This window comes from Montipora foliosa, chromosome 8 (assembly GCF_036669935.1).
Source record: "Montipora foliosa isolate CH-2021 chromosome 8, ASM3666993v2, whole genome shotgun sequence".
NCBI classification, from domain to species: Eukaryota; Metazoa; Cnidaria; class Anthozoa; order Scleractinia; family Acroporidae; genus Montipora; species Montipora foliosa.
Window position 1 is genome coordinate 36,597,659 of NC_090876.1, and position 20,000 is coordinate 36,617,658.

Below are 20,000 nucleotides of genomic sequence, written 5' to 3' on the forward strand. Positions count from 1 at the left end.
GTATGTCATATATAAGAGCTCTTTGAAATGAATTAACGTTGCTGTACTAGGATTGTCGAAGAAGACAATCAAACAACTTTCTGGAACCCCGAATTCATTAATTAGGCGCCGCTTTTTGAAAACTATACAAGTTCGAATTAAGAAACAAAGATTGAATCGATATTAAACAATGAGTTGATCATAAAGTTAATGTGACACCCGAAATGTCAACACTTATCAAATTAAGTGTAATTTTATTGTTTCAAAAGCATTAACACCCACATTTTTTGGCAACTTTTGCGAAGAGAGATGCAAAGCGGAAATCATCTTCAGAGTCATTAATATGGTGTCTTTTTTTTTTTTAATTAAGGCTTAAAATTTGGGTTACTTAGTGTTAGTTAACATAGTTTTGAAAGCCAAAAAAAAAGAGATTTTATTTTTTGATCATCGTACCACTTCGATTATGATACGACTCCTGGGTTCAAACCATTTACGATTTTGCATATATTATTATTTGCTAATTTCGCTGACAGTATTTCGTGATCAACTCGATCAAACGCCTTGCTAAAATCCAGGAATAGAACACGCCTTTCTTTTTGCCTCGTGGACGTGTTGTTCGTCGAGTCAAACTACTGATGAATAATTAAAGATCATCTCTCAATTGATTAAAGTTTATTTCTTGATACCTGAATTCCAGACTGCCATAACCTTCTTCTATCTCATAGCAATCCTTTGTACTTTTCCAAATCACTAGTTCAGCCAAGAGTACCGAATTCTTGGGAAGCTTTTCAAAGAACTTGGCTACTACGTACCGGGTAAACTTTACCATTTCCTGCGTGCAAAAGATAAGCATAATTAGCATCACCCAAATAGTGGACTAATGCAAATCCTGCAGTTTGATTGGCTATGCTACAAGAGGACTATTAGTAATAGTCCTCGAGCAGCGAAAAGCGTGACACTTTCTTTCGTTTAACTGCCAATTAAATATTTCTTTAACTTGCATTTGCTAACTTTATTATTGTCTTTTCTGTCCGACTAGTTGGGCTTCGCCTCATGGGCTATTGACCCGTAGCCCGCAATTGTGAAGTAGTAGCCACTTAGAAACGGTGTAAACCAGTTGGCCTCTTAATAATGCAACAATCAGGCACTACCCAAAACCACCCCAAGAGGTGGTCACTGCGAGCATGAATCCGGGACCTCTGGGTCAAAAGTCCGCCACCCAAACAACTTGGCCACGCTACCCCTTTAATTAAAACGAAATGAACCACAAATAAACAAAGCCTTGATTCGAAAGAGCGGGCTGTCTCAACTGCGCAGCCATTCTTGGTTTGACACTGAACAGCTGCAAGTACCCAGAATTAGTGGCTTGATTTATTTCTCATTAAAAACAAAAAAAGACAAAAGAACAGAATGCGCCTTCACATAAAGGAAAATGTTAACAACGACAAGTAAGCAAGTGTTAAATCACAAATATAAGCAATTCATACAGCACTTGGAAAGTTCTTGCAACGCTGGTACCTTTCAAAGTTGCAGTTATTCCCAAGAGTAAATGCATTTTTTTTGTATTATATCAAATAGTCTTGAATACAAAACTGGACCATCTGATGAGTAGAATGAGAATTGCGTTTGAAGACTACATGAACGGTATTTAAGAGGTAACATTTTTTTCCACAGTGTCTCGGGAATACTCGGAATAAAAATCCAAGTGCTCCTTTGCAAGAGTCGAGATTTCTATTTCGGATGCTCTACCGTCCTTGTTGTCATGGAGAAACCGTTCCACGCGAGTTACCCGCGGGATCTGTCACGAGAAAATGTGCGCGAGAGAAAAGAACGGAGAGCCGCCATAACATGCAGTGATTGCTGTTACTGCTGTGTAAATGTTAACGAGTAACAAACTGGCCCAACACGACACTTGTCATCAAGAAACCTGACTTTATGATGCGGCAGTTTAATGCATGCTTCAATTTGTTACGACCGGCAAACTCACCTTATACTGGTTTGCTGACGGATCAGACAGAATCGTATGGAATGTATTGAACAAAGATAACTGGAACAGCATGGAAGGTGTCTTCAAATCAATAGCTACACGGTGCAGCATCTTAATGATGGCATGGTTTGTGACTTCTTTGTTTTCTTTGTAAAACTTCAAAAGCCAGCAGTACGGCTGGATGACAGAAGGAGTTGCAAGCCTAAAAAAGAAATTCAGTTCAGGCGACGAAAAGACAAGGGCATCTTTTCCGCGGCAGGTTTAAAACACAGGTCACATTTTAAAGGTCACTTATTACAGGCCATTGTTTTACCTATATTAAAGCAACCCAAGACCTTCAAATTGGCTAACCTTAGGCCTAAGCGAGTGACCTGAGAAAAGTGACCTGTACTTTAAACCTGTCGTCTTTTCTGTTAACAGGCGATTTCAGCTGCATTATGAGCAGTTAAGTTGTTCATGTAAGGGAAAAGGTGCCATCAGGAAAGCCTTAAGGGGAATACAAAAGTGCTAAAGCTAACCCACGCACAAATTCAAAAGTTAACTTCCTTTCATTTAAAATTTATTATAGGAAGATTTTCTGTGTGCCACGTTCAGTTTCATGACGAGTATAATCACTCCATTTTCGATTTTCAGTGAGTTATTTGTTTGTTTTTCTTGTTTAATCACGAAATTGCACATAGAAACCTCATTTTTTCCATTGCAATCATTGTTAACTTACTTATTTAAAAACTCCTGAATGCTAAACTCTGTTTCCCGGGGCTGAACAGCAGCCATCTCTTCTTCCTCTGTAAATACAATAAGCTCAACTAGAAGCTCTTATTATTTTCTATTTTTAATAAACATGCTCTTTCTTTGCCAATGTTCCTGAAGACAATGCAAAGTTACACTCCAAAGCGACGGTAATCCTATGATACCTTCTAATTTGTTCTGATGACTACAAGCTATTCAGTTGTTGTTGAAGTGTCATCGGAGCCGACAATTACAAACATCAAATGCAAACAGACATTTCAACTCCCCTTTTATTCGCTACTGCACAAGCTCAGAAACTATAATCGCATAAGTTCAAAGTTCAGTAACACAACAGTTATGACCTGTAGCTTAACTGAATAACTTGAAACCATTTTGAGCTTCCTTTATGTTTAAAACCCTTTCACGTCTTGGTCTGACACTTGTAGATTGCAGTCTGTACAACACCGCATGATTTTAATTGACAACGGGGTTAAAGAGATTGCAACGTCAAGGTCCATTCTAAAACTACATGTATGTCCCCTTTAACCATTTCCCTCCTAAGAAGGGTACTTTTTTATCTCAACCTGTACAACGCCAGACGATTTTACCCGTAAATGGAGAACCCATCCGGGCCGAAAGGTTAACAGTATCAAAATCCACCTAAAAATCGATCGATGTCCCTCCCCTCTCCTCTCCCCTCCCCTAAGAGTAACACTTGTAGATTTTACTCTGTGTAACACCTGATAATTTTGCTTGTCGATGGGGAGTCCATTGGGGGCCTAAGGGTTAAGATGAAAATTATACAAGGCTGTTTGTTCTTTTGCATGATAACTTTAATAATCTTTAACACCTTGCATTGATCTTGACATTAAATTGCTACTACAATAACTTCTTGAACTGACCTGGGATTGTCTCCTCCTCTTGCTCTTCTTCGTCATCATTCTCATTTGCTGTATTCACTGGAACAAGGATACAAAGGTCGTTTACCATTTACCAAAAAATTATCGGAAATTACGGGGGGGGGGGGGAGGGTAAAGGGAACATGGTTTTTTCACTCATTCCACTGACTGGAAAATTTTCAGAACGAACGGAACTTCTGAAAAGGTAGTGCCGTTTTCCCCGTTGGGATGTTGCGAATGGAAATTCGAGTTCCATTTAGACGTTTCGAAATAGTTTAACACCTTTTGGTTCTCACGGCAGTGCCTGCACATAAACAACAAAAATGGCGGGTTCTCAACAAACGGAAATGTACCAGTGTTTTTGTTGGTATTAGTCGTGTCCAGTTTGGAAGTATTTCTCACACACAGCTGAGGATCTTGACATTCTGAAATGACTTATGAACTCGTCCATCGAATACACTGGTACGGCATTTTGGCAAAAACTTGCTGCGAAGACATTTATTTAATCTAATTTGTCAGAATTTATCAGAATCTCTTCGTCTTTTCAAATTAACCAACGAGTGTGCTCATCTTGAAATTAACAATCGGCAACTTTTGGTGTGCTTCCACATGAAACATTACAAGTTGCCAAAAGGGAACAGTTGGAAAAACAAGGTAACGTGTAGGATTTGAGCTGCTGGGAGCAGGACTTAGCCTGATCCTAGCAACTCAGTCAAGTGATTAACCCATTTGCAGTACAACTACTTACCAGGAGGTAAATCCATTTTGAAAATATTATTCAAACAAATGAACTCATCCTCAGCACTGATTCCTGCAGATCCAAACTGCTCATCATCTGCCCAGACATCTCTACGGGAAGAACCAGAGATAATGATAAATCATTATCTTTAACAAGATTACGACATTTTTTAATTTCCAAGACATGTTTCGATGTTACGAACATCATCGTCCGGTACAGAATATTTGAAAAATCGTTAGCACTATATATCAACTAGGCGAAACATGCATAATTAATTAGGATTAAGTGACAAGAATTACATATTTGAGTGAGTTACAGAGTGTTTGAAACAATGTAAAGCCTAAAGCGTAAGATATCAATTTTAGAAACTATTGATACCATAAATGTGAGTAAATCTGCTCCGGTCTATTCAACTGGCATGAAGACACTGAGAAAAATGTTGTGTACCGTTAACTTAAATTCCATATAGGAAGATGCCATGCATGCAAAGCGAAAAAAAAAAAAAAAAATCAATAATAGAGAGAATGAGAACCACAGTACAACTGGCTCAGATGTTCTCTGTTTTCCTAGCTCTGTGCTTTTTCCATCTTGTCGATAACATCCTGTTGCACTGTTGCGTGGCAGACAAATGGCATTCAGTGTGTGACAAATGGTTCTCTTGCTGACTGAGCTTGCAAAAGAGGCAAGGAATTAAGTTCTTCCCCACTGAATGTAGGGCCTGGTATCAGTTTTCACGTTCACGTGATTTAGTTTTTGTGTCTTGCCAGTCTTCCCACCCTCCCAGCCCTGAGCAAGTCCGAAATCGTTTCTTTCTTTTCTTTGACAAACTGCTTTTTCGTTGATGGTTGGTAGACGTTTTAATAAATTGCTGTCGATAACATGCTGTTGCGTTGTTTTGTGGTAGACAATTGCAAACGTCATTCAGTGTGTGGAAACATGTATTGTTGCCCCCGAAGGCAACCTAGAAGCCCACGCGTAAAAAGGGAAAATATGTAAATTAATATGTATATTGACAGATATTGTTTTTTTAAGTAAAGAACCCCCCAAAACGTATTGCATTATGGAATGGAGGAAATAGCGAATGTTATCTTTTATTGGGTTCATTGTGTACATTTTTCCAATGTATATGTAAGAATGGAAAATTCATCGTGAATGGCCAGCTAAAGAAAGAAATTAAGAGAATGACTTAGAGAAAGGTAATTTTAAGTCAACACTTATAATACTGAGGGAGTACAAGGAAAATTGGAAGAGTCCATCTAAGTGCAATCAACATTTTGTTAAATATTATGAACTCTGCCAACTGATACAAAGAAAAATTTAATGACAGAAATAAAGGCAGGAAAAATTTAGGCATACAAAAGGAAACTTTTTGATGGGGGGGGAAAGCGGATTTCAAAGCAGGGTTTTCTTTAAGAATTGAAGAAGCAGGAGAAGAGTATGAACAGGGGAAAATAAATGGTTACCTTGCAGCTCTGAGTAGCGCAACAGCATCAGCGCACTGTTGGTTTCTTAGAAACCCTTGAATTTGGGACAAAGCATGTGTCCTGCAAAATATATCATACCCAGTATTGGCATTATAGTGAAAGGCTGGGAATTTAATGACTGATTATATCATGTACATGTAAACATTAAACCTTTCGAAGGCTTTGTGTTTAATTTTATTAGCAATGTGAAAAAAACGTAAGGTACAGATTATGGTTAAGTGTGTTTCTAAACATCTTTACATCTTCAATCACACATCCCGAGAGATTACTTTTTCAGCTTACTGGACCATTAAAACCTACTAACAGCTTTGACTGCACCAGCCAAATAGAAAACAACTGCTTCACTTACCAGATTTGCAATCTGTAGTATGACCTGTTCAGTTACTATTTACGGGTATGGGTTGCAAAATAAAAAGTTAAAAACTCCTTCATCATTCTTGTATGTGCAACCTTCAACAAAAAAAGACTATAGCACTGGCTATTCTGGACTTACTTTTGCTCATCAACAGGAATTTCAGATGCTGCATCAAATGGCACAATGGACTCAGGTATGTCTCCTGCATGACCCTGAAGCACTGCTGACAGATCTGATGCCAAATCTTGCCATTTCTGTTCAGTTTCCTCGGGAGTCCAGTTGGCAGGAGTAGCTGAAAAGACAGCTACATTAATAATTATCAACCAAATTGAATTTTAACAGGAATTGCACTCAACCAACAAAAGGAAAAAAGGTATTAAACCTTACCTGCGGGTGCAGTTCTTTTCTTTTTCTTAGTAATTTTTTTCTTTTTCTATAAATTAAGTAAAACAAATATGCTACATCTGAGTGGAGGCCTGCAATAACCAACTTTTTCGAACCCATGTTGGAGGACTGTTCCAAAATAATGCACAGAAACGGGTTTATCTACTGGGTTGAAAGGGTAAATTGACCACCATAAAGAAATTAGAGAGTCGATTATTTCGAGCATTAGCCCTCAGTATTTATTTATTTATTTATTTATTTATGCATTCTTTTTGTTACACTACACCCATTACAAGAATACAAGTTTACAAAACAACAAGAAAAAGTGGTGAGGAAACGTAAATGAAACAACAGGGCTTATATGACATTTGGTTTCCTCACGAATAATAACAAGACGGAGTGATCATAACAAAAAAGCAAGAGGCAGGAGGTCGAAAGCCAATTTTATATTAAAAAGTAAGGTATTTAACAAGAATTTTTGGAGTGCCTGCAGCCTGACACCAGTTCCTTTCTCTTGTTGAGTGTTCACATTTCTGGTCCACATAGAATGAAATATTTTTCCCATAGGTACAAATTGCACTTTTTGGCCACATTTGAATGTGATCTTGCTTGTTTAACTCCAATTGATGTTGAAATTGATGCCCTGATCCATGAGGTTTCAAATGTGCTTGCTTAATTCAGTGACATTCTTGTAGGGTTCGTTCTTGAACGAGCATGTGTGATTTCTGTAACGTAATTTCAGTGTAAATTGAAAGCAGTGTCACAAATTCCAATGTAATTTTTTTAGCCGATGCTGTGGTTACCTCGGCTCGGTAAATATTTTTGTCATTCCAATTTCCATTCATAAGGCACGTGTTTGGTTTTCTACAGTTGCAGTTTTTTTTTTCGCGTTGTTTCTGTTCTTTGAATTATCCCATTGAGTTGTATTGTGGCTCGATGTTATTCATGCAACTGTAGCTTAGCTTCAGAGTGTTTCGATTGAAAATTTCGTGAAGTGGATTCAACTTGGAGAAGAACTGGTTGATATTTGAAAGGAAGCATTTGTCTACGTTTGCTTTCACGTTCTTACTATATGGAGGATTGTACCATATAATGTTTCTCTTTCTAGGTTTCCTTGTGTTTAATGAGCTGCTCTCTGATTAACGTATGAATATACATTAATTTTCCTTTTTGAATGAATATTTTGAAATAAAGAATTGCCTTATCTTATTTTTGAAGGTTGCAAGAGACGAAGAACTAGTGATATCTAAACTTAAACTATTAAAAAACTTTGGTCTTTGAAAGAAAACAGAAAAATGATGTATATTTGTTCTGCAATTTGGTAAGCAAACAGAAAGTGCATGCCTGGTTTTATCGATATGGGTAGGCTTATTCAAGGAAAATAGAGAATCAAATTTTGAAGGAAGATAAGAATTGCAAAAAGAATTCATAAATTGACCTAATTGAAACAAATAAATGTCTTGTAATTCAAGCAAGTAGAGTTCCTTAAAAATAGGATCTGTCTGAGCATCATAGTTGAACCTCATCGCTAGTTTTTGTAAAATAGCGATTCGCTTAAGACTGCTTTTGTAGGTGGATCCCTAAACTAAGTTACAATAGTATAGATATGGTAGGATCATACAGTTGTATAGGGTACTAAAGAGAACTGGATTTATATATTATACCAATCATCAGAGCAAATTTAAGAATTATGGGTTGTTAATGTTCTATATAGTGAAAGATAAAGCTGTGCTATTGGTGGGGATATAGCAACATGCATAACACGAATGAATTAATTGAAAGAAGAGTGTCCGTTAATTCTGTGGAAAGTGAGGGAGCCGATTTGAATGCATACCAAGGTTCAAGATTATAACAAGGAAAAATAGTCTTATTCCTTGATTGACCTTCTGTTGTAGAAAAAGACCTATACTGTCTTGTGAGGTGAGATACTTGTGTTTACATCAACAATAATAAAGTTATTGTTAGCCAAACATGCAAGTAAAGTTGGTTGGTTGTGATTGAGTCCCACACTGAAGGTTTCACTTGGTTATAAAGTCCTTTTCTAGATTATCTGCAAGTCTGACCTGTACAATGATGTGTGATTTTCCAGAACAGTAATTTTCCAGCATTTTCAGGAAAATATGAAAGGCTTCAATCAAGTCTCTGAGGTAGCTCCTAGAATGTAAAGGATTAAATTTTGAATTGCTCTTTAAGTCATGCTGTGTTATCAAACATGAAGCATGTTCTTGTAAGTATGAGTACAAAGCACCACGATGCAGCAAGAAACCTTGGACAAGATCAACTCTGATTTCTAACCTTCCATCAATGTAAAAAAAAAAAAATGATAACACCCCAGGAAATCACCCTCACCCTAATCTTTAAGCTAACTTTTGAGAAATTGGGGCAAATGTCGAATAGTTTTGGTTTAAAAACCGTTTTTCCTTGAAACAAAGGTGAGGAACCCAAGGTAATCTGGTCCGAATTGTGTACCTGCCAAGCATCATGGGAGGAATATAAAAAATTCAACACAAAAAACACGTGTGGTTTATTTGGAGTCAGTTTTAAGTCAAATAACAAGCGTAACAACCCTCGAGGCTTCTGAACTCAATGATGACCAGATTTATCTCCACCTTGAAGATTTTTGATTACTTTTTTTTCTACAAATGGCTCCTAGCTAGTTGAAACATGATAACAATTATTATTGGCATCTTACAAAACTTCACATAGATTTTTCAGTTCCTGCTTGGGTATGCAATTGCTAACTTTTTTTAATGTTCCAGTACTCCTCCCACAATACATGTACCTCTCATCCAAGAAGCAGCTTAAACATCATAGTGCTCATTATCTTAAAGAAATGTATATATTTGAAGGACGAGCTTTCGACAAAAGAGAGAAATGATCCTTGAACTTATTCTGGACAATTATTATCTCTTATAGACACCTGGCCCCAGTTGTTCAAAAGGTGGATAACGCTATCCACTGGATAAATCACTATCAATTGGATAGCGCAATTGGTTTTGCTATTACTTATCCACTGGATAGTGATTTATCGGGCAGATAGCGCTATCCATCGTTTGAATAACTGGGGCCTGAAAAATTCTGGTGGCTCCAACAGGATTTGAACCCAGACCTCTGCAATGAGGGTGCAATGAAACGCATCAGGTCCTTTCAAGGGAACACACGAGCCAAACAAACTGACCTGCTCCCAACTGTGTGGCTTCAAAACTCAGTTGTTAAAGCGTTGCACAGGCATTGCAGAGGTCATGGCTTCGAATTCCCACAATACAGCCCGCACAATTTCTTTCCTCAAGTCCTTTCACGGAAACACATGAGCTCAATAAAATGACCTGCTCCCAACTGTGCGGCTTTATAGCTCAGTTAGTAATCAAAAAGGTCATGGCTACGAATCCCGTTGGAGCCACCTGAATTTTTCAGGTTTCTATACGAAACAATTATTGCTTAAATTGTCCAGAATAAGTGTAAGGACAGGGCTTGAAATTAACGAAAAAATCCAGTAGCAATTTTGCCACAAATTAAGACACGAAAATTTAGTGGCAATTTCACAACGAATTAAGGGGTTGTTTACATGGAGGTAGGAAGATCTAGAGGGCGGATCATCCTAGCGCCATATGTTTTCTGTATCCAGTTTACATGCAAGAGGTCGTACTTGGCCCTAGTGCTAGGATCTTCCTTGTGCTCGGATCTTCCTAGCTGTGAGCTAGGAAGATCCTAGCGCTAGGAAGATTCTAGCACCACGTAAACTGCCTTCGCTCGGAAGTTCCTGGTACTAGGGACAAAAAAACAAAAATTGCGGCGAAGGACCCAAATTACATGTTTGTTGTTCTGGCCCGCCATCTAGCTTTCATTCTCCACTTCCACCTAGACAGAAATTTCTGCATGTAAACCAAACGAAAAGTTGCTTTGCCTCCTAGGAACTTCCTAGTGCTAGGATCTTCCGTCGCAAAATCTTCATGCCGCATTGTGTGTCAGCGGTGTGGCGAAACAAAATATGAGCCCACAATACTTGTGTCGAAAGAAACCGCTGAAAATGGCGAATGCTATCGAAGGAAAATTTGCGACTTCTCCAGATATTTTAGTCGCAAAGGGAAAAAATTCAGTCGCAAATGCGACTATTTGACGCATTTGCATTTTCATGCCCTGATTTAGGGTAATTTCTCTCCTTCGTCTATAGCCCGCACTCCAAATATTATTCTTTTATCGAGTCCTTTAATGGGAACACATGAGCCCAACAAATTGACCTGCTTCGAACTGTGTGGCATTGCACCGGCATTGCAGAGGTCATGGGTTTGAAGCCTGTTGGAGCCAGTTGAATTTTTCAGTTGTCTACACGGATCCGCATTTACTGATCATCCAGTCGTCCCAGATGACTAAAAACCCATCCGGATGAATATAACAACTCAAAAGGTCATCGTTGGGAATTACGGTGGTTTCGCCCCGTAGCGAGTTCGCTCCGTTGAAGTTCGCCCCCTATATAACCGAGTTCGCCCCACAGTTTACAAAGTAGATCGAGTTCGCCCCATATTCGTGCAATCTTTTAGTTATGAAAAGGTCTTGACAGATCGTCGCTTTAATAAATGTCCTTTCATGAATTCCATTTAATGTTATTATACAGATATGTACCGAAACTTTCATTCTGATTGCTCCTCGTTCAATGGAAACTTTCAGAAAATGAGGAAAAACATGCAACAAAACATTTTAGCAAAGAGCAGAGTGACGGTTCGTGGTCGCAGCTGATAATGTGACATTATTTACAAGATGTTTCGCTGTCTCCGCCAAAAAAGAAAAAAGTGGAGCTGAACCTGCTGCTTACGAACAGGAAAAACATAAAAGGGAGACACTAGATAGGGCTGTCAAAATGTTGGGTCTTTAAATCGAAACTTCCTAAGCTACATTCAAATTCATTGGAACCAGAGTAGCATTAGAATATTTGCAGTGACAGTAAGTTTTGCCCAGGAAAAGTATGTTTTGCCATGGCAGATACATGTATGAGCCACTGTAAATCGTGTTCCCACGGTGCAAATAACGTAATGCTCCAGAGTCAAAATTTGTAATTTCTGAAGAGAGAATGTAAAATAAAATGCGAGTGTTCGAGTTACAAGTAATTTCAATTTCTTGAACATTATTATTATTATTATTATTATTATTATTATTATTATTATTATGGATTGTCAATTTTTCCTTTTTCTGACCATCATCATCATCATCATCATAATCACACACTTGTCACTTGGCTTTCAGCCAACGTATTTTCACTAATTCTTACCACTTGAGATTTTTATATTGATGAGCTAACACCAGTAGAGGGATTTAAATGCCCAACAGTGACATCCAGCTACCCACCAGATAAGAATGCCAGGGATATGTGCTCACAAGAACCAGTACAGAATTTGACAATTTTTGTTAAGCGAATTTTTCTCTTTGTATTTTTTCATTTTCATACATTTTTTTCTGTCAATGTTTTAATTATCATCATCATTACTATTAACCAATAATAAAATTTTAATCATTTTCAAAAGAAAATTTCATACTTTGTGTGTTTTGACACCTGAAACTTCCGTAGAAGAAGTAGAAATGTATCTCTGTACTCAGCTGTGTAGAAAACGTTTCCTGAGGACAAAAAAAAAAATAGAATGTTAACACTGAACTGGCTAAGAATTCTGTCAAACCATTTAAATAACGAAGACAACAAATCACAAATCATGAGAGTTAAGTACATGATGGGTGCATTGGAGGAGTACAACACAGTAACATGCACCTGCCTGAGGGACCTAGGGCAGGGACAACACAAAAGGAAGTTAAAAATTACAAAAAGAATGCCTTATTAACATCTTATTGCAATAAGCGAGCAGCTCCACTTGTCCAGGAATTTGCTTATCCTGCTGAATGCCTCCTTTCTTTGAAGTGTGAGCAGCATTTAACATATCTTATCACATACAGGATATAAGGGACAAAATTACTGAATGCTGATTGGCTGAGATGGAGGGCATTTTTTTCTTAATCACAAAGGCACTTTTGATAATCAAGAGGGCATGAGACTTGATCCTGATTGATTTAACAGTTGCTCATCCAGAGCAAGCAAAGTTACAAGAGAATCTAAAATGTTCCAGATTCTAACTCTGATTAAACTGCCTTTGTCCACATAATTTTGAAATATGTTTTAAGCACTATTTCTGTTGACAGCAACAATTTATTGAACTGAACTTTAACTGAAGGAATTAAAGCATGTTAATTAAGTCGATTGTTATTTGTCCTCACATTTGTCAATGTGTCCTCATGCAATCAAGGATTAATTTCTCTTGTATTTTCAAAGTTTTCCAAATTGCCCTAGTCGCACGCTTCACAACTTGGGCAACTTTGTGAAAATATATGTGAAATTAATCCTAAATTGCCCTTGAGCCCATGGGAAATTACAATAATTATACAAATCAACACCCACTAACATCGAGTTTACCTTGAATGATTTTGGCATGATCTCTTAAATCTTTTAAATCAGACTTGATCATGCATGAAACATTGAAAAGCAACTCTTTGTAGGCTTGGATAGCAAGATGAAGCCTGTAAAATTGAAAGAATATAGTTGAATCTCCCATAAGCCACCATCCAAAATGTCAAGCCTAGGAGGTCGCTTACGGGAGGTGGTCGCTTACGAGGGCTGAGACCATACTCAGTCACACTTAAGGTTGTGTCTTTTACTGAGACTGTTAGAATATAGTGTATGTGCATTTATTCTTTAAGATTTCAAATGTTTTATTCATGTAAAAAGTGAATTTCCAGAAAAAAATCTGGTACTTCCCCTTGAGAAATTTCCCGCTCTTGTACTCCCCAGGAATGCAATAGTGTTACAATGCCTTATTATCCAATTTCCGCTCTATTACATGTACGTGTCAAATGGTCGCTTATGGGAGGTTAAAAACAAAAGAAATGTGTTTAAAAATTGCACCGTAACCAGGATGAGACATGTTGTGAATCTGAAAGACGTTCTCTGGTTAAAAGTTGGTTAAAAATTATAAGCTTTCGGCTATCTATCTATAGCCTTTAACGAATGAAATATAAGAAGCACGAATTAAAATATATACGAAAAGGGGTGTAAAAATTCGATGCGGGTGAGAACTAAAATATGAATAAGAATGATCTAGAAAAAATTACAATAAAATAGAGTATTGTCTCGGTAACGGTTTAGAATTATTGTCCGCGTTAACAGTTTTAGCGGTATGCCAGGATTCCAAGGTTTTTCTAACACGGTAGTTGCCTTTGTCAATCACGCATGCATTATTAAAGTCAATAGAGTGGTCATTCTTCCATGCATGGCTGGCAATGTTTGACCCTTTCGCGAAATTTTTTAGGTTTCTTTGATGTTCTTTTTTCCGCGTTAAAAAGCATCTTCCAGTTTCACCAATGTAACTCCACGGACAGTCCGAGCACGGAATTTTGTAAACAACATTGCATTGTTGGTCCAAGGGCTGTCTTGTTTTTGGGGATGGGAATTCTTGCTGAAGGGTTTTAAGTGGTTTGGTGACGACTCGAATTTCATGTTTGCGTAATAATCTCATGAGGGGCTCTGTCAAGCCGCTAATATATGGAAGGCACGCAAATCCATGGGGTGTATTCTGTGGGTCAACCCAACTAAAGAACATTGCTACCAATTCTTCTGGTGATGGTACAGTTGGTGATGGTGGCTTCTTTCTATTTTTGGAAATATAAGAGATGACTGAGGACGGGTAGCCATTGGCTTTTAGTGCATCTGTGACATAGTTGGTCTCGCGTGATTTTCCTTCGTTAGTGCTTGGGAGATTAGACGCACGGAATAACAAAGTAGAGGCCGTGCTGATTTTGTGTTTTCTCTCATGATGTGAGGAGAAGTCTAGATATCTATCAGTGTGGGTTGGTTTTCGATAAACGTCAATGACAGCAACACCATTTTTTCTTGACACTAAGGTGTCAAGGAAGGCAATTTGTCCATTGTTCTCTTCTTCAATGGTAAATGTGATCTTAGGGTCGACAGCGTTTAAAGTGTCGTGGAAGGAATGGACAGCAGCTTTCTTGATGACAACAAAGCTGTCGTCAACGTATCGTTTCCAAATCCTTGGCGGAACAGTGGCGGAGCTGATGGCTGACTCTTCTATCACTTCCATACAGAGGTTAGCGACGATAGGGCTAACAGGGCTGCCCATGGCACAACCATGAATCTGCTTGTATGTGCGATTATTGTAGACAAAATAGTTGTTTGAAAGAGTGAAGTCAAGGAGAGAGATGATGTCATCGGTAGAGAGGTTTGTTCTGGTCTGTAGTGTGTTGTCACAGTTCAGTTTATTGCGGATATAATCGCAAGCTTTATTCACTGGGATAGCTGTGAAAAGGGACACCACGTCAAATGACACCATGACTTCGTCGTCCAAGATTTCGATGTTAGCTACTTGTTTCGCGAACTGGGAGGAGTTGAGGACAGAATAACCATTAAGGTTCTGTATCGGAGAAAGGATATCTGATAGAAACTTGGATGTGTTATAAAGGGCGGAGCCGATACATGAAACGATTGGTCGAAGAGGGCAGCCAGGTTTATGGTGTTTAATAGAGCCACGAATGGCAGGTAGAGAACCATCTGTGGAATGAAGTTTGCGATAAGTAGCTTCGTCAATCTTATTTTCTCTTTTTAGAGCGAGGAGCTTGCTGTTCAGTTCTCTTTCAATTTTGGTGGATGGCGACTTGTAGACTTGTTGATAAGTGTCCGGGTCACTAAGTAGAGCTTCCATCTTGGTGTCATAGTCGGATCTGTCTAAAACAACGAAACAGTTCCCTTTGTCAGCTTTTGTTATCACACGTTCAGGATCATTTTTTAAGTCCTTTAGAGCTTTTTGTTCAGCTTTCGTGATATTTTTATGTGGTGGAATTCGAGCTCTATGGAGTAAAGAAGCCGTAGTGGTTCGTATGGCGTCCTTCGAGTCATCGGGGAGGCGGGAAATGGCGGCTTCAACCTCAGAGACAATGTCTTTAACAGGGATGTTTCGTGGTGTTGGGGCGAACTTGGGGCCTTTCTCAAGTAGGGAACGTTCTGCCGTAGAGAGAGGTTTGTGTGATAAATTGATCACCCAGTTCTTTCTGTCGATCGTATTAGAGCTGTCATTTTTTGCTTCCATCCTTAAATTTGTAAACTTGTTCTCGTGTCTCGCTTCAATGTTGTTGCGGACTGATTGCGATCTCTTAATCAAATATTGTAGAAGCGTGGAAGAGATGTCATCGGTGACTAAGGTCGATAATTGCTGTTTGGATTCTTCGAGCGTTCTTTTCAAAACTCGGATTCTGTTGTGACAAATAGAGATTCGTGCTCGCATACAATGTTTGCTGGCCCGTTCCATGAAGTCTTTGAGATTTAAACCACCTGGCAACCATCCGATGTTCAAAAACATTATGGAACGGGCCAGCAAACATTGTATGCGAGCACGAATCTCTATTTGTCACAACAGAATCCGAGTTTTGAAAAGAACGCTCGAAGAATCCAAACAGCAATTATCGACCTTAGTCACCGATGACATCTCTTCCACGCTTCTACAATATTTGATTAAGAGATCGCAATCAGTCCGCAACAACATTGAAGCGAGACACGAGAACAAGTTTACAAATTTAAGGATGGAAGCAAAAAATGACAGCTCTAATACGATCGACAGAAAGAACTGGGTGATCAATTTATCACACAAACCTCTCTCTACGGCAGAACGTTCCCTACTTGAGAAAGGCCCCAAGTTCGCCCCAACACCACGAAACATCCCTGTTAAAGACATTGTCTCTGAGGTTGAAGCCGCCATTTCCCGCCTCCCCGATGACTCGAAGGACGCCATACGAACCACTACGGCTTCTTTACTCCATAGAGCTCGAATTCCACCACATAAAAATATCACGAAAGCTGAACAAAAAGCTCTAAAGGACTTAAAAAATGATCCTGAACGTGTGATAACAAAAGCTGACAAAGGGAACTGTTTCGTTGTTTTAGACAGATCCGACTATGACACCAAGATGGAAGCTCTACTTAGTGACCCGGACACTTATCAACAAGTCTACAAGTCGCCATCCACCAAAATTGAAAGAGAACTGAACAGCAAGCTCCTCGCTCTAAAAAGAGAAAATAAGATTGACGAAGCTACTTATCGCAAACTTCATTCCACAGATGGTTCTCTACCTGCCATTCGTGGCTCTATTAAACACCATAAACCTGGCTACCCTCTTCGACCAATCGTTTCATGTATCGGCTCCGCCCTTTATAACACATCCAAGTTTCTATCAGATATCCTTTCTCCGATACAGAACCTTAATGGTTATTCTGTCCTCAACTCCTCCCAGTTCGCGAAACAAGTAGCTAACATCGAAATCTTGGACGACGAAGTCATGGTGTCATTTGACGTGGTGTCCCTTTTCACAGCTATCCCAGTGAATAAAGCTTGCGATTATATCCGCAATAAACTGAACTGTGACAACACACTACAGACCAGAACAAACCTCTCTACCGATGACATCATCTCTCTCCTTGACTTCACTCTTTCAAACAACTATTTTGTCTACAATAATCGCACATACAAGCAGATTCATGGTTGTGCCATGGGCAGCCCTGTTAGCCCTATCGTCGCTAACCTCTGTATGGAAGTGATAGAAGAGTCAGCCATCAGCTCCGCCACTGTTCCGCCAAGGATTTGGAAACGATACGTTGACGACAGCTTTGTTGTCATCAAGAAAGCTGCTGTCCATTCCTTCCACGACACTTTAAACGCTGTCGACCCTAAGATCACATTTACCATTGAAGAAGAGAACAATGGACAAATTGCCTTCCTTGACACCTTAGTGTCAAGAAAAAATGGTGTTGCTGTCATTGACGTTTATCGAAAACCAACCCACACTGATAGATATCTAGACTTCTCCTCACATCATGAGAGAAAACACAAAATCAGCACGGCCTCTACTTTGTTATTCCGTGCGTCTAATCTCCCAAGCACTAACGAAGGAAAATCACGCGAGACCAACTATGTCACAGATGCACTAAAAGCCAATGGCTACCCGTCCTCAGTCATCTCTTATATTTCCAAAAATAGAAAGAAGCCACCATCACCAACTGTACCATCACCAGAAGAATTGGTAGCAATGTTCTTTAGTTGGGTTGACCCACAGAATACACCCCATGGATTTGCGTGCCTTCCATATATTAGCGGCTTGACAGAGCCCCTCATGAGATTATTACGCAAACATGAAATTCGAGTCGTCACCAAACCACTTAAAACCCTTCAGCAAGAATTCCCATCCCCAAAAACAAGACAGCCCTTGGACCAACAATGCAATGTTGTTTACAAAATTCCGTGCTCGGACTGTCCGTGGAGTTACATTGGTGAAACTGGAAGATGCTTTTTAACGCGGAAAAAAGAACATCAAAGAAACCTAAAAAATTTCGCGAAAGGGTCAAACATTGCCAGCCATGCATGGAAGAATGACCACTCTATTGACTTTAATAATGCATGCGTGATTGACAAAGGCAACTACCGTGTTAGAAAAACCTTGGAATCCTGGCATACCGCTAAAACTGTTAACGCGGACAATAATTCTAAACCGTTACCGAGACAATACTCTATTTTATTGTAATTTTTTCTAGATCATTCTTATTCATATTTTAGTTCTCACCCGCATCGAATTTTTACACCCCTTTTCGTATATATTTTAATTCGTGCTTCTTATATTTCATTCGTTAAAGGCTATAGATAGATAGCCGAAAGCTTATAATTTTTAACCAACTTTTAACCAGAGAACGTCTTTCAGATTCACAAAAAGAAATGTGGTCGTGATCGATTACAAGAGCTGGGTTCCAAATATAGTGATTTTACTTGGAAACGTTTGGTACTCAGAGGAGAGGTGGTCACAACTGGAGGCTCGACTGTAGTTCCAATTCAATCCTCTCAACGGTAATGTTGTCACCACGGAGTTGCATTGTCGAGTATGTGATTAACTAATGCAGCGAAACTAACCTTACCTTGCGTACACCTCTTTGCATGTTCAATAGAGATATTTAATAGTTTTGCAATATTGATCAAGTCTTGATAACTTCTTGGTAGAGAATGTTTGTTTAGTTTTCTTGGGCACTATCTGCTCTAGCATGTTGTTTACCATGCCAAAACTTGGCTCCTCATGAAATAAAATTTAAGTTGGCATGCACCTCAGAATGCTCTTTTTTTTTTACCTGCGTCCCCAGGTCAGTGCTTCAGCCTTGTTTGATTCCATACCATCATAAAACTTAATGATGATATTTAGCAGGTCTGTGAAGCTTACCACACTGAGTGTCTCACTGCAAAACAAAACAGTTAATGCATAAATTAATAATTATTAGCAACATTTCACCTCATACATGTACACAATGTATGCAAAAAATTCAATTGGAGAGAGATTCCATTCCATTCATGGAACATACCCGATGTAGTCTACCCTGAAGTCATGATGCCTGCTGAACTCCATGAAGAATCTACAAAAAAAACAGCAACGAATACTCCCATAAGTAAGCACTAACAACCAATAAAGTAAAACCATTCTTGAAACTGGGTTTCAAACTACTGGTAGTTCCCTCTCAGATAACAAAGCAGCTATGAAAACCATCCTATTAATAAAGGACTATATTATTTACTTCTGAACACTGCATGATCCATGCAAATCTTAAATAAAAACTACCTTACTGCAATCTCCCACATTTCACAGAACAAAGACTAAATAATTTTAACAGTATATAGGTAATCAAAACTCTTTAAACACCTTTGCAGATCGTATGAATTTTTAAATGTAAATTAGCTTACAACATTGTATAATCTCTGACATTTGAAATAAAATACACAAATCAAAAAATTGTCCACATAGCAACATAAAGCACATATTTTCCCTGAGGGGGGGATCCCATATAAAATGGGGAGGTTTCCTCGACGTCTCGCTAAGGGGTGTAAATTTTGGATTTTGGTCTCACTTAGCATGTTCTGGGCAAAACGCAATCATATATGTAACCGTGAAGGTCTCCTTTAGGGCTGCGTCCGAATAAATATAATAGTGTATTTTATACCTATACATTTCCTCACATAGGTGAAAGTATAATTATATCTTTGCCATCACTGTATTTTTTTTAGGGGTCATTAAAGCCTGGGCCACGCCCAGATTGGTCTCCTTTAGGGGTATAATTTAAAATTTCCAACGAGATTCCTTCCCCATTTTACATGGGAGTCCCCCTCCCTGGAATATTTTCACTCCTCATGCAGTCCCTGAAAGAATGTAAGCTGTGTGCATTTTGATTGGAATTGTGTCTCCTGGGAATACCCTGTCTGGTGTCTCTCCCTATACCCTGTGCTTTTCATACGGTATTTGTAACGACATTGTATGTGGATAGTTCATCTGTTTGCTACCATTATTTTTGCTACACTGGCATAGCAACTGGGCCACA

General features: G+C 38.8%; 1 protein-coding gene across 2 annotated transcripts in view; it reads right to left on the reverse strand.

The window, feature by feature from the left end:
• LOC137967286 (protein timeless homolog) overlaps positions 1-20,000 on the reverse strand; it is a 60,513-nt gene that overhangs the window by 13,692 nt on the left and 26,821 nt on the right. For both annotated transcript variants that reach the window (XM_068813805.1, XM_068813806.1), the window contains 13 exons: positions 18,993-19,043; positions 18,765-18,869; positions 13,008-13,111; positions 12,085-12,163; positions 8,620-8,710; positions 6,560-6,605; positions 6,311-6,464; positions 5,797-5,877; positions 4,343-4,443; positions 3,598-3,654; positions 2,685-2,751; positions 1,967-2,168; positions 666-811 (listed from right to left, as the gene is read on the reverse strand). In XM_068813805.1, coding sequence (XP_068669906.1) covers positions 666-811; positions 1,967-2,168; positions 2,685-2,751; positions 3,598-3,654; positions 4,343-4,443; positions 5,797-5,877; positions 6,311-6,464; positions 6,560-6,605; positions 8,620-8,710; positions 12,085-12,163; positions 13,008-13,111; positions 18,765-18,869; positions 18,993-19,043 — 1,284 coding nt within the window. The remainder of the gene's footprint in view (positions 1-665; positions 812-1,966; positions 2,169-2,684; positions 2,752-3,597; positions 3,655-4,342; positions 4,444-5,796; positions 5,878-6,310; positions 6,465-6,559; positions 6,606-8,619; positions 8,711-12,084; positions 12,164-13,007; positions 13,112-18,764; positions 18,870-18,992; positions 19,044-20,000) is intronic.